Raw genomic sequence first — 13,959 nt, 5'->3', positions numbered from 1 at the left:
CCCCCCCCACACACAGAGACAGACAGACTGACACAGAGAGAGAGAAAGAGAAAGAAAGGAAGAAATAAATAAAGAAAAAAGAAAGAAAAAGAGTGAGAGATGAAAGAAAAAAAGAAAAAAAGGAACAGAGAGACAAAAGGAAGGAAAGAGAGAGAGAGAAGGAAGGAAGGAAGGAAAGAAAAAAAGAAACAAAAAGAAAGAAAGAAAGAAAGAAAGAAAGAAAGAAAGAAAGAAAGAAAGAAAGAAAGCACATGGCTGGCAAGCCGCTCCCACCAGGTCACATGGCCGGCAAGCCACTCCCACAAAGGAGGCCACACCCACAGAGTAGGTTCCAAAATATTTTTGAAACCCACCACTGCAGCAGGGCAAAGGTGCCTCTTGGCCCACAACTTCTGAAGGCAACTTCTGTTCCATTGGAGCCAAGGTGGCGCAGTGGTTAAATGCAGCACTGCAGGCTACTGCTAGATCAGCAGTTCAGCGGTTCAAATCTCACCGGCTCAGGGTTGACTCAGCCTTCCATCCTTCCGAGGTGGGTAAAATGAGGACCCAGATTGTTGGGGGCAATATGCTGACTCTCTGTAAACCGCTTAGAGAGGGCTGAAAGCCCTATGAAGCGGTATATAAGTCTACTGCTATTGGTAGATTGTTCTCACTGTCAGAAAATTCCTCCTTATTTCTAGGTTGATTTTCTCCTTGATCAGTTTCAATCCATTATTCCTCGTCTGGCCTTCAGGTGCTTTGGAGAGTATCTTGACCCCCTCCTCTCTGTGGCAGCCCCTCAAATATTGTAAGGCTGCTCTCCTGTCTCCCCTGGTCCTTCTCTTCACTAGTCTAACCATGCCCAGTTCCTGCAACCATTCATTGTGTGTTTTAGCCTCCAGTCCCCTTGGTGGCTCTTCTCTACACTCTTCTTTGCATTCTTGGCCAAAGTCCTATCAAGAGTTGTCTCTTGATTTGACCACAGCCCTGCTGGTGCCTCTACAAAGATTACACAGAGGAGAACTTGCCTTTCAATGCAATTTCCCTGCCTCTCAACATTAAGACAGCAAACGCAGTGACAACTAGGAAGATTTGTGGGGTATTTTTTTCCCCCCTAACTTGGCGTCTCAGAGCCCATGGGGGGTTCAGTCAAAGTAATTATGGCCGCTGCTATGAAAATGGTTTTTCAAGTTGCTAAATCGCATTTCATTGTATTTGAGCATGCCGCATGCTGTCTGGAGACAGGCTACAGGCCACTGGTATTTACATATTTCAAATAAATAAAGATCTCTTCTGTGACAAGCTGTGATTAAAAAAAAACTCCTAAGTTCATTCTAGATAGTGCAAAAACATCGATTCTCATATTGCTCATTTAATGTCTCGGTTTCCTTTCTTTGTACAAAGCGTTATCTTAGAATCACAGTACGTAATAAGAAGGGGGACGCGGTGGTTCAGTGGCTAAGAGACTGAGATTGTCGATCAGAAAGGCCGGTGGTTCGAACCCCTAACACCGCGTAATGGAGTGAGCTCCTGTGACTTGTCCCAGCTTCTGCCAACCTAGCAGTTCGAAAGCATTTAAAAAATGCAAGTAGAAAAACAGGGACCACCTTTGGTGGGAAGGGAACAGGGTTCCATGCCTCTTCAGCGTTGAGTCATGCCGGCCACATGACCACGGAGACGTCTTCGGACAGCGCTGGCTCTTCGGCTTTGAAATGGAGATGAACACCGCCCCCTAGAGTCGGGAACGACTTACACATATGACCGAGGGCAACCTTTACTTTTACCTTTTTCCGTAATAAGAAGATTCTCCAAGGGCAACAGATATTTCTTCAGGCGGTGTTCCAGATTCACACCTCTTAGGAAGGTGTGAATCCTTCCTTCCTTCCTTCTCTTGGCACTTCTGAGTCCAGCTAGTCCAGCTGGCTGGAGAATTCTGGGAGTTGAAATCCACAAGACTTAAAGTGGCCAAATTAGAGTCCTGCTGGGTGGGAAACTCTGGGAGCTGAAGTCCACAAGTCTTAAAGTTACCCAGTTTGGAGACCTCTGATCTAAGTGGAGAGATTGCAGAGGAAGGGATGACAAGAGAGTCAGTTATGCTGGGGCTGGAGAATTCTGGGAGTTGAAGTCCACAAGTCTTAAAGTGGCCAAGTTTGAAAACCTCTGATCTAAATGGAGAGATTGCAGAGGAAGGGATGACAAGAGAGTTGGTTATGCTGACTGGGGAATTCTGGGAGTTGAAGTCCACAAGTCTTAAAGTGGCCAAGTTTGAAGACCTCTGATCTAAGTGGAGAGATTGCAGAGGAAGGGATGACAAGAGAATCAATTATGCTGGCTGGATAATTCTGGGAGTTGAAGTCCACAAGTCTTAAAGTTGCCAAATTTGTGGGCCCCTAGTCTAGGAGTTTACGAGTTTGCCAGTTTCAAGTTCTGAGGAGTGTTGAGTTTCTTAGACAATGAAACACTCCTTCAAAGCCAGGTGGAGGAAGAACTTTGAAGAGTTCCACCCCATCCTGGACCTTCAGATCTTCTCATCAACCTTGAGCTCTTCCTCCCCTCAGCCGGAGAGTTATTTCTCATGCCCTGAACACGTTCCAAAGATTGATTAAGGAGCAGTTCCATTGCCTTAATTTTTTGGGGGGAAAAGCACCTTGCCAAAAAAAAAATGTTTTTAATTAAAGGAAAGCTTGACTGAATGCTAAAGCAAACCCACCAAATAAATTAGGCCTCCATTGTTCTGGGCTTGATAAATGCTCTATGACTGGTGTACCCAGGAGAGCACTTTGCTAAAGTTGGCAGAGGAAGTCCAACCAAAACAAGGACGGAATTCTTGACTGAACCGCTGCCAATCGTGGCATATTTTAACTTCCCTCTTTCCATCCCCCTGGTGATATTCTTAAGAGATGACCTTTGCGGCTGGCGAGGGAGATAAATGCTGGAGGAAGGTGGCCACTGACCAGGGATGAAAAACACTGGATGGTCTCTTCGCCATTCTTTTGAGAAGGTCAAGCCACTGAACGTAGTTACCAAGATGGTTTGGGAACACGGAGAAAGTCACAGCTTGATAGTTCACACATTCCTTGTTGTGTGGATACGCCAGGATGAATGACTGGGAATTGTTTAGGGAAGGTTGTCAAAACTTTGAAGCTTTGTTGATAGCTTAGACTTACATCACACAGTGCTTTTACAGCCCCCCTCTAAGCGGTTTACAGAGTCAGCCTCTTGCCCCCCCAACAATCTGGGTCCTCGTTTTACCCACCTTGGAAGGATGGGAGGCCGAGTCACCCTTGAGCCGGTCAGGATCAAATTCCTGGCAGTGGGCAAGGCTAGGCTGCAATATTACACTCTGACCTGTTCTGACCCCCTCCTCCATCCAGTAACGAATGCCGAGACAAGCTTAACTGGAATGTACTTTAATATCAAGATACCAAAATATATATATATATATTTCCCCGCCAAAAGAAAATTAGGAAATCACCAGTCGATTACTGCAGCAAAGGAGACAAGAATGCTTCTTTTTGAGCACAGTCGGAACAGGAGCGAGATGCATTTCTAAATAACGTAATAATATTTATTTAAAGATAATGTTTATGCTTGCTTTTCTTCTATCCGGAGGGCTGAAGGAAGGAACAGACTCGGAATAGCAGGCCATTAAAAGGCTGCCGTGAACATTTTTAGAGGAAAAACTGAATATATTTTTTTAACATTTAGATATTTATTCAATTTATATAGCTACCCATCTACCTGTCAAGAGACTCTGGGCGGCTTGCAAACATCACAAAAACAGAGGGGCCAACATTAAATATCGAATAAACAGAAATTAAATAAGTTAGAATCATAAAACCGAAACATCATCTTTAATGGGTGGAAATCTCTTTAAGAACGCAGCTCCCTTTCTTATTTAGAAAATGACAGATTTTCTAAATAAGCAAGGTGATTCCAACAACTTTTTGTCCCAAGAGAGAAAACTTGTTGAGGAAACGGTTTTCTTATTTCTTCCACTAATAGCAAAGCTCTTCCCGCTTTTAATCCATGGATTCATTAATTAATTTTTGCCAGGGAGGGAGGCCAAGTTCCCCAAATTGCAAAGCAATTGCAATCCTGCCTTCCTTTTAGCACTGCATTCCAACCCTGGCGATTTTAAGACAGGTGGACTTCAACTCCCAGAATTCCCCAGTGTGCCAGCCAGCTGGGGAATTCTGGGAGTTGAACTCCACCTATCTTCAAGTTGTTATGGTGGAGAAACTGCACTTCATGGAATTGAGAGGAACTGAACCCTTCGTAAATCCCTATAGATCAGCGGTCACCAATTGCGAGAAAATTTTGGTGATCTGCAGGAAAATTATTTGCGTTTTTTACATTGCACTAAATCAGGAGTCCTCAAACTACGGCCCCTGGGTTGGATCCGTGCAATGAACGCTTGTGTTGCTGCAGAGAGTCTCCCCCTTCGGGGTCTTTTTGTGCGGGTCGGAGAGGGGCAGAAATTCAGACTTGGGGTCTGCTTCAGCCACCTGGCTTTGGGTGACGGCTGGAGGGAAGAGCCACTGGTGGCAAAGAGCCGGAGGGCCTCGTTCCAGTGGGACTGCAACATGGCCTGGAACTAGCTGACCATCTCAGCCCGCTGAGCCTCCAGGCGCTGGCACCTGGCCTTGCACTCTTGCAGGTCTTCCCTCTGCTTGGAAAAACCATGCTCCTAGTCCTCAGTGAGGTGCTTCTGCTGAGCATCCTTCTCGGTCAAATCCAATTTGAACTGAGCTGTTTTGCCAACTCTTTCTCCTGGTGGTTACTTAGCTCCAGCAACTGCTTCCCGTTGGGGCCCTAAGGACCCCGGGAGGAGAGGGGAGGAGTGGCTGGGAGGGGCGAGTAGAGGCTGGCGAGGCCCCCCTCAACGTGAGTGACACCAAGTTGGCCATGCCCACCCAGTCACATGACCACCTAGCCACACCCACCCAGCCAGTCATTAGGCAGATCATATTAATGGCCCATGGGATTTAAACTTGGGAATTTAGTGGTCCTGGAGATCCGAAAGATTGGTGACCCCTGACCTAGATGACCTCCTGCAATTGAATTTGAAGACCAAAATCAAGGTGGTTTTTTTTTAAATTGAAGAGGGGAGGAAAGGAGGAGGAAAGAAGGACAGGAAGATGGAAAGTCTTCACTTGGGAAACTGTGATGCTTCAAACACTTTTAAGTTGAATAAGTGATGCAATTTACAACATTTGGCAGCTGGGGTGCCAGAGCTGAAGTCAGACACGGCAGGGAATCAATAGAAATTAACCAGCTCGACACAACGTGTGTGACTCCGTGCAAGTTTGACAAGTTCCATACTTGGGCAGCTGTGCTGGAATCCAGCATCTTGCCACCATCCCTGTTCCTCATTCATGTTCCATGTTCTCATCCGTGTTCCTCGTGGCTTTTTCCATCGTATCCAAAGAGCCCCGAGCCAAAAAAATGGAAGTTTCGGGACGTCCTGCGTTTTGGAGAAGAGGAAAAGAGAATTGAGGCTGGGCCAGACAAATAAGCTTTCGGTGGGGGGGGGGGAGAATCCTTGCTTAGGGATCAGCTACCCCTTCCGCACAGACACACACACAAGGAGGGGGGGGGGAGAATAGAAGGAATGAAGATGGGATTTCCCCCCCATACCATTTTAAGGGCAGCCCTCTCTTTGGATGGAAATATAGACAAATTCTTAAGCCTCTTTGTTAATGAGTGCTAAAGTATTTTGGACACAGCTTCAGGCCAAACCACATGGAAAGAGCGATGAATTGGGGAGAGGAGGAGGAGGAGAAAAGGGGAAGGGAAGAGGGAATTGGGGAAAGGAGGAGAGAGGAGATGGAGGGAGGGAGAAATGAAAGAAGAGGAGAGGGGAAAGGAGGAGGAGGAGAAAAGGGGAAGAGGGAATTGGGGATAGGAGGAGAGGGAGGGAGAAATGAAATAAGAGGAGAGGGGAAAGGAGGAGGAGGAGGAGAAAAGGGGAAGGGAAGAGGGAATTGGGGAAAGGAGGAGAGAGAAGATGGAGGGAAGGAGAAATGAAATAAGAGGAGAAGGGAATGGAGGAGGAGAAAAGGGGAAGAGGGAATTGGGGAAAGGAGGAGAGAGGAGATGGAGGGAGGCCTATTTTAGATTGTTTTAGCACCCATGAAGACCAGCTGGCGATGGCGCATGTGCCCACCCAGAGGGCTCGGCGTGCCACCTCTGGCATGTGTGTTCGCCATCACAGTTCTGTGGCCATCTTGAAGTCTTCTTGAGCGTCTGCCTGACCCGCTCCATGTCTCAACTCCCATCAGCGGTCAGGGAGCCCCTGAAGGAGTCGCCTGAGGATGATCGTAACACCTGGGTGATTTCTGGTGGGAACGCGCCACCCTTTCTCCACGTTGCGTCTTAAAACTTTGCTCACCTTCTCTGAGCAAGCAAACGCCTGGAATGGACAGGCAGGGATTCGGTCTCTGGCAGGAGAGACCTTGCTTTGTGGCCAAGGTGAGCCAGATGTTCTCAGCTCGGCCTGGCGTTGATTTATGCCACATTCCATCCCGGGAAGAGAAAGGTAAAAGAGGCAGGTTCCCATCGGAGGTCCATTTGGGCTGGAAAGAGAGGTGGGAAGAGGCCGGGAAGAGAGGAACGAAGGAGGCCCACGCTTCAGGTCAACTCAGCCCTGGAGAATCTGACAGCAAGCAGAGCTCGAGGAGGAGATAGTTCAGAAACGAGGGAGCAAGCAGTTTTTTCCGCTCTCCAAACTTCCAAAACTTCCAAACTCTCCTTCCAGTTGAAAAACGGAAAGGTCTCTGACTCAGCTGTAAAGGTTAATTTTCTCTCCCATCGCTTAGTTCATGGTTCTAAAAAAAAAGCTGAACGCCGTTCTTAAAAGCAGCAGTAAAAACTATCAGGGGGAAGGGGGGGGGGAAAGCAGCAGCAAATTCTTAACATTTGGCAGCCTCTCTTTAAACTTCCCAACGGCTCCCAAAAGGAACCGTCCGACCGATCGTCCCTTTGACACGGCCAGATGTCGACTTCAGCCACGAATGGGAAGAAAAAAAAACCCCCAAGATTATTTCCGTGCTGGTTGTGGGAATCACTCCAAGGAATTTTTAAGGACCGAGCAGCTCGGAACAATGACGCGAGTCAGAAAATACGGTACTCCTCGGATTACGACTGTCATTCAGCCCGGAATTCTGGTCGCTGAGACTCGTAAGCCGAGCAACCGGTTTGAAATTATGATTTTTGTTTTGTTCTTTTATGATGGTCATTCAGCAAATGCAGTGATTGTTATGCAACGGCCATGGGCATTAAGCGAACCCATCCCCACCCCTCCCCAAGTGGGAGCTTTTGCTGGAAAGCAGAACAGTGGAAACTGGCAAAAGGCATCACAAATTGTGGTCACGTGAATATAAAGGTGAGCCAAGCCCCCAACTTGGGACTGTGATGTGTGTGTTTATGTGTGCAGCAAGCACAACTCTGAAAATAGGTCATAAGTAATACAATACAATACAATAGCAGAGTTGGAAGGGACCTTGGAGGTCTTCTAGTCCAACCCCTTGCTTAGATAAGAAACCCTACACCAAATGGCTATCCAGCATCTTCTTAAAGACTTCCAGTGTTAGGGCATTCACAACTTCTGGAGGCAACTTCTGTTCCACCGATTAATTGTTCTAACTGTCAGGAAATTCCTCCTCACTTCTAAGTTGCTTCTCTCCTTGATTAGTTTCCACCCATTGCTTCTTGTTCTACCCTCAAGTGCTTTGGAGAATAGCTTGACTCCCTCTCCTTCCTTCCTTCCTTCCCTTCCTTCCTTCCTTCGAATAGAGAATTGGAAGGGACCTTGGTGGTCTTCTAGTCCAACCCCCTGCCTAGGCAGGAAACCCTACACCACTTCAGACAAATGGTTCTCCAACATCTTCTTAAAGACTTCCAGTGTTGGAGCATTCATGACTTCTGAAGGAAAGTTGTTCCACTGGTTAATTTTTCTCCCTGTCAGGAAATTCCTCCTCAGTTCCAAGTTGCTTCTCTCCTTGATTAGTTTCCACCCATTGCTTCTTGTTCTACCCTCAGGTGCCTTGGAGAATAGTTTGACTCCCTCTTCTTTGTGGCAACCCCTGAGATATTGGAAGATGCTATCCTGTCTCCCCAGGTCCTTCTTTTCATTAAACTAGCCATGCCCAGTTCCTGCAACCATTCTTCATATGTTTTAGCCTCCAGCCCCCTAATCCTCTTTCTTGCTCTTCTCTGCACTCTTCCTAGAGTCATCACATCTTTTCTACATCTTTTTTTAAAATCGGTGTCCACTAGGATTCCAAGTAGTTCTGGGGAGTCTCGTGGTAACTGTTCAGCGACCAGTCTTAAGTTGAGGACTACACGTAGAGGCAAAAAATAATAATAACAACATGATATATGGTGAACATACTGTATTTGCTCTGGAAATACGGACTGAGGATTGCACCATCCCTAAATAAAATGGTGCTTCTTTAAAGCTCTCCTGACCTACAGACTGGAATTTTGCACAAGGATTTCCTCCACTTCCTTCGCAAAAGAAAAGGTTTCCATAGGACAGTAATGGCAAGCATTTTTGGTACCGAGTCGCGCGGAAACATCGTGTCTGCACATGCGCACTCATTGGTGCCACACTGCAAAGAAATTCGAACTTCTGGGTTCTAGCACCCATGCGCAGGCCGGTTTTTGGCACTGCCATGCATGCGAAGGGATCGTGCTCTGGAAAAGCCGAACTTCCGGGTCCTGGCACACATGCGCTGCCGACAATCAGCTGGCTGCCACATATGCGCACACAGTTTTCAGGACAGCTGATCTACGCACGCGCACCAGGAATCTGGAAGACAATCAGACAAGGCCACACGTGTGCCGGGCGACATGGCTTCTTCCTGTGCAACTTTGGGCACAAGTGCCAAGGTTCACCATCATGGCCATAGGAGAAAAAAAGGAGAAATGAACATTAGAAAAAAAAATTCCAAGATGATTTATTCGTCCTCGTGATGATTTTCCAGAGATCCAAATGGACAAAGAATGAAAAAGTCACGGAAAAAAATAAATAAAGGTTTCCTCTCCCAAAAATTCCAGTCCATCTTTTTCTGGCCTTCCTGGCAACTTTCGGTCGAGTTGAAAGAATGCAATTTCTCCTTGCTAAGATGAAGAGAGTGCTGCTCTTTGGAAGGCTGGAGGGGGGGGGATGTCCCTTTCTCACACTCACACCCCTCAACCGTCCTTCAAAACAAACCGAAAAAGTTGTCTCAACTCAACGCTCCAAGATGATTTTAGAAAGCATCTCAGCCACGTCTCTCTCAAGCATTTCTTCCACAGGAACGGCGCCCTTGGTTTGACATCCGCTTCTCAGAAGGTGAATAGAAACCACAGCCGAGAGGATTTGGCCTGTCCCAAAAGGTGCTTTCTTTCGAAAGGCAACTGGGCTTTCTGGTTGGGCTTGAAGAGGTTTCGCTCCCCAGCCCAAGAAGCTTCTTCAGTTCAGATGTAACGGTGGAGAAGGGGAAGGTTTATATATCCCTTTGCATCTGGTCACCTGAATCCTGTAGTCTGCAATTTTTCCTGGAAATCTTGTTCATACTCTCTCACTATTAGAAGGACTCTCAGAAAGAGGACCAACAACCAGATGACTGCAAGGAATATCTGCAAGAGCCGAGGTGGCGCAGTGGTTAGGGTGCAGTACTGCAGGCCACTTCAGCTGACTGTTATCTGCAGTTCAGCGGTTCTAATCTCACTGGCTCAAGGTTGACTCAGCCTTCCATCTTTCCGAGGTGGGTGAAATGAGGACCCAGATTGTTGGGGGCGATATGCTGGCTCTGTAAACCGCTTAGAGAGGGCTGAAAGCCCTATGAAGCGGTATATAAGTCTAACTGCTATTGCTATTGCTATATCAATCCTTCCATCCTCCACCAGAAGCTTCTTGGATGAGAAGTGAGACATTTTCAAGCAAAACAAGAAAGTCCAGCTGGCCTTTGAAAGAAAGCAATTTTGGGACAACCCTGACTTGGATGTCTGAGAACCTCCATAGGTATTCTCCTCATCCGTGTTTTAGTACACAGGCTGCTGAATCGGGCGTTGCAGGCCCAGTGGTCAACTTGTGAAGGTCAGGATGGAGTCCGTGACTTCCAGGATTCCACCGTGGGAGGAGATGGACCACAAGCCTCAAGCGTTCAGGGGCTTCCTACAGGCCACGCAGGTGTAGGGCTAAATCTCAGGGCCCAGAAGGCACCACCATGAACGTTTCAGCACCTGCAAATTATGCTAACGCCGTTTAAGATCTGCGATACTTGAAATAAAACGTCTAGACGAAGAGAGCAGATGCAAAGAAATGTAACCACCACCCGTTTTCTTCACCCCTGTATTTTGAATTAACTTCACCATCATTTGTCTGGCGGGACATTTTCAGGCGATGGAAACCAGATGTGATCCTGGGCTATCCTCCCCCCTGTGTAAGTGTAAAATCTACAAAGGAAGGCAGATTTTGGCCTTTCCGATTCTGATCCCTGCGTAGGTAGAAGATATGAAAATTTAGGCAGCTGGACTCCCCTTTTCCAATGATTCCGGAACAGAATGTTATTCCGTATCTGTTCAGGACCCATGGGCTTGGGGGGGGTTCTCTGCCAAATAGCTTGGACTACAATTCCCATCTCCCTGCCAGCAGAGCTCAGGCCAGGGGTGAAATCCAGCAGGTTCTGACAGGTTCTGGAGAACCAGTAGCGGAAATTTTGAGTAGTTCAGAGAACCGGTAGCAGAAATTTTGAGTAGTTCGAAGAACCGGCAGCAGACATTTCGAGTAGTTCAGAGAACCGGTAGCGGAAATTTTGAGTAGTTCAAAGAACCGGTAGCGGAAATTTTGAGTAGTTCAGAGAACCGGTAGCAGAAATTTTGAGTAGTTCAGAGAACCGGCAGCAGAAATTTTGAGTAGTTCGAAGAACCAGTAGTGGAAATTTTGAGTAGTTTGAAGAACCGGTAGCAGAAATTTTGAGTAGTTCAGAGAACCGGTAGTAGAAATTTTGAGTAGTTCAGAAAACTGGCAAATACCACCTCTGGCTGACCCCAGAATGGGGAGGGAATAGAGATTTTGCAGTATCCTTCCCCTGTCACACCCACCAAGCCACCATGGTCCTGTGGCTTCTTTAGAATGATATAGTAGATAGTGCTTTAACTGGCCGGAACTTGGAATGAAGATGATCCTAAATGGGAAACCAGGAGGCCAAGAAAGGAGCTGCCAGCATCTCTACAAACATCTTACCTGCTCCTCTTCGTGACCAAGGAGAGCCAGGAGAAAAGGAAGAACTCCTCAGAAACCCAACCTGAAAAATGCCACCTTACAGTTCAGGCAGAAAGTTCATAGCCCTGGCAGTTCTGTTTCCAGAAGGGACCAGCAGCCAACGCAAACACCTCTCGTGTTTACCATCCAAGGACCTGCATTAATTTCTTGGCAAATTGTGTGAGGAAACCTGCCAGAGATGACAAAATCATCCAAGGAAACTCTTAACCTGATTAAATCGGGGATTAATTGGGTCCTCCAGTCTATTTCGGTCATAAGGATTCTGCTTTGCCCAAGGGACGTCAGCGGATTAACCTCCATAATGGAACACGGCCCCCATGACCGAGCTGGAAAAAGCCTCCCTGCCATTAAAGAAAAAATGAAGTACACAGGTTTGAACAAAACCAGGAGGAGGGAGGGAGATCAACCAGGATGATGAGGGGACTGGAGGCTAAAACATGAAGAACGGTTGCAGGAACCGGGCATGGCTAGTCTAGGGAAGAGAAGGACCAGGGGAGGCAGGAGAGCATCTTCCAATATTTGAGGAGCTGCCACACAGAGGAGGGGGGTCAAGCTATTCTCCAAGGCACCCGAAGGCCAGACAAGGAAGAATGGATGGAAACTGACCAAGGAGAGATTCAACCTAGAAATAAGGAGGAATTTTCTGATAAGTGAAATAGTGAACAATCAACCCACGGAACAGAAGTTGCCTTCGGAAGTTGTGGGAGCTTCATCCCTGGAGGCTTTGAAGAAGAAACTGGACTGCGCTCTGTCAGGAAAGGTGTTGGGCCTCTTGCTTGGGCAGTGGGGGGTTGGACTAGATGACCACCAAGGTCCCTTCCAACTCTGTTAATCTGTTAAATATGATACACTGGAGAAAACGGGCTAATATTTGCACCAAGATCTCTTTGGGGAACACTCAACTGCCCAAGCATCCATCACCCCCCGATTTAAAGAAGAAGGCAAGTTGCTAAACAGGACAGAAGAATTTGGGGTACAGCGACCCCGACTTTGATGTCTTTTTGGCACGAGTTGAAAACCTTTTGATTCACTCAGGTCTGTTTTATGCTTTCAGGTTTTAAACTCGGTGCTTTGCCCTAAACACGCACTTTCAGCCTCCGGATACTTTAGCCCTTTCTAAATGTTCCACCGGAGGTCTGCCTTTTATTCCTGCGCTGTTTGCCCTTGAAAAAAAGAGTTCCTTTGGGAATTGTCAACAGAATAATTTATTAACTGCCAATCCTCAAAACTCCAGTGTTTTTCACGAGCAATCTTTCTGCTGCTGTCAACTGCCACCGGCAGCACCAGCCGCAGCACCAGGAAAAGAAGAAGAAGGAGGAGGAGGAGGAGGAGAAGAAGAAGAAGAAGAAGAAGAAGAAGAAGAAGAAAAAGAAGAAGAAAAAGAAGAAGAAGGAGGAAGAAGAAGGAGGAGCAGGAGGAGGAGGAGGAGGAGGAGGAGGAGGAGGAGGAGGAGGAGGAGGAGGAGGAGAAGAAGAAGCCATTGTTCAGGACCCAACGAGGAATCCCTGGCTCTCATTTCTTTCCAAGGAGGGCCTGAACATGCGAAGTTATAAAACCAGCAACAAGTGGTGGTGAGGGGGGAGTACAAGAAAGTGAGGATCCTTTGGCCTCAGCAAATAATAATAATAATAATAATAATAATAATAATAATAATAATAATGTGATCTGCATATCTCAGTGCTCATGTACATTAGAACATAGGAAAGGAGGAAAAAAAAAAATAATAGCCATCTCAAGTGGAAAGGAGAGTGTTTTGCTAGGAAAATTAGGCTTTTTCAAGGCAAGGCGTTCAGAAGAGTCTCGGAAGGATGGCAACGATAAGAGACCCCTCCGAGGGAGGAGGAGGGGTCTTTGTGGGGACCAAGGAAACCCCCGGAATACTGAGAGGGGAAGGAAGGGAGCTCGGGTAGGGTCAGAGTTTCTCTTCGGCCAGGCGCTGCAGGCAGTGCCTCCGGTGGGAGCCCTTGTGGTGCATCTCCATCACGGCGTCCCGGACCAGCTCCACGAACATCTGCGGCCAGAGCTTCTGCAAGGACTCGTACTTCATGTGGACGTCGGCGGCCTCCTTCACCAGCTGCTGGATGTAGCTCTGGCAGAAGGTCTTCTTCTCCTTAAGCTCCTGCACGGGAGAAGGGTGGTTGAGGGCCAAGGGTGTTTCAAATCAACAACCACAACCACCCCAAAGAGAGGGAAGAGGGAAGGCGGGAGGAAGGGCAGCCGGCGTGGAGGGAATCAGAGTTATCACAATGGTAAGATAGCCTCTCTTACAGGAGAATTCAGATAATTTTTAGGAAGGAAGGAAGGAAGGAAGGGAGGGAGGGAGGGAGGGAGGAAGGAAAGAAGGAGGGAAGGAAGGAAGGAAAGAAGGAGGGAGGGAGGGAGGGAGGGAGGAAGGGAAGGAAGGAAGGAAGGAAGGAAGGAAGGAAGGAAGGAAGGAAGGAAGGAAGGAAGGAAGGAAGGAAGGAAGGAAGGAAGGACGGACTGACTTGCCTCCAGAAGTTGTGAATTCTCCGACACTGGAAGTTTTTAAGAAGATGCTGGGTAACCATTTGTCTGAAGTGGTTTCCTGCCTGAGCAGGGGGTTGGACTAGAAGACCTCCAAGGTCCCTCCCAACTCTGTTTTTTCAATTCTATTCTATTTTCTATTCTATTTTATTTTCAATTCTATTCTATTTTCTATTCTATTTTCTATTCTATTTTCTATT

The 13,959-nt window shown here is 47.2% G+C and overlaps 1 protein-coding gene across 2 annotated transcripts in view; it reads right to left on the bottom strand.

Moving 5' to 3' along the window:
- Positions 1-12,684: 12,684 nt before the first annotated feature.
- The window catches only part of LRRC49 (leucine rich repeat containing 49), a 31,969-nt gene continuing 30,694 nt past the window's right edge, over positions 12,685-13,959 (bottom strand). For both annotated transcript variants that reach the window (XM_032232373.1, XM_032232374.1), the window contains exon 17: positions 12,685-13,373. In XM_032232373.1, the coding sequence (XP_032088264.1) occupies positions 13,167-13,373 (207 nt within the window). In that variant the 3' untranslated portion in view covers positions 12,685-13,166. The remainder of the gene's footprint in view (positions 13,374-13,959) is intronic.

The sequence above is a fragment of the Thamnophis elegans genome, chromosome 16 (genome assembly GCF_009769535.1).
Source record: "Thamnophis elegans isolate rThaEle1 chromosome 16, rThaEle1.pri, whole genome shotgun sequence".
Taxonomy (NCBI): Eukaryota; Metazoa; Chordata; class Lepidosauria; order Squamata; family Colubridae; genus Thamnophis; species Thamnophis elegans.
This window is presented reverse-complemented; position numbering and strand designations above follow the sequence as displayed.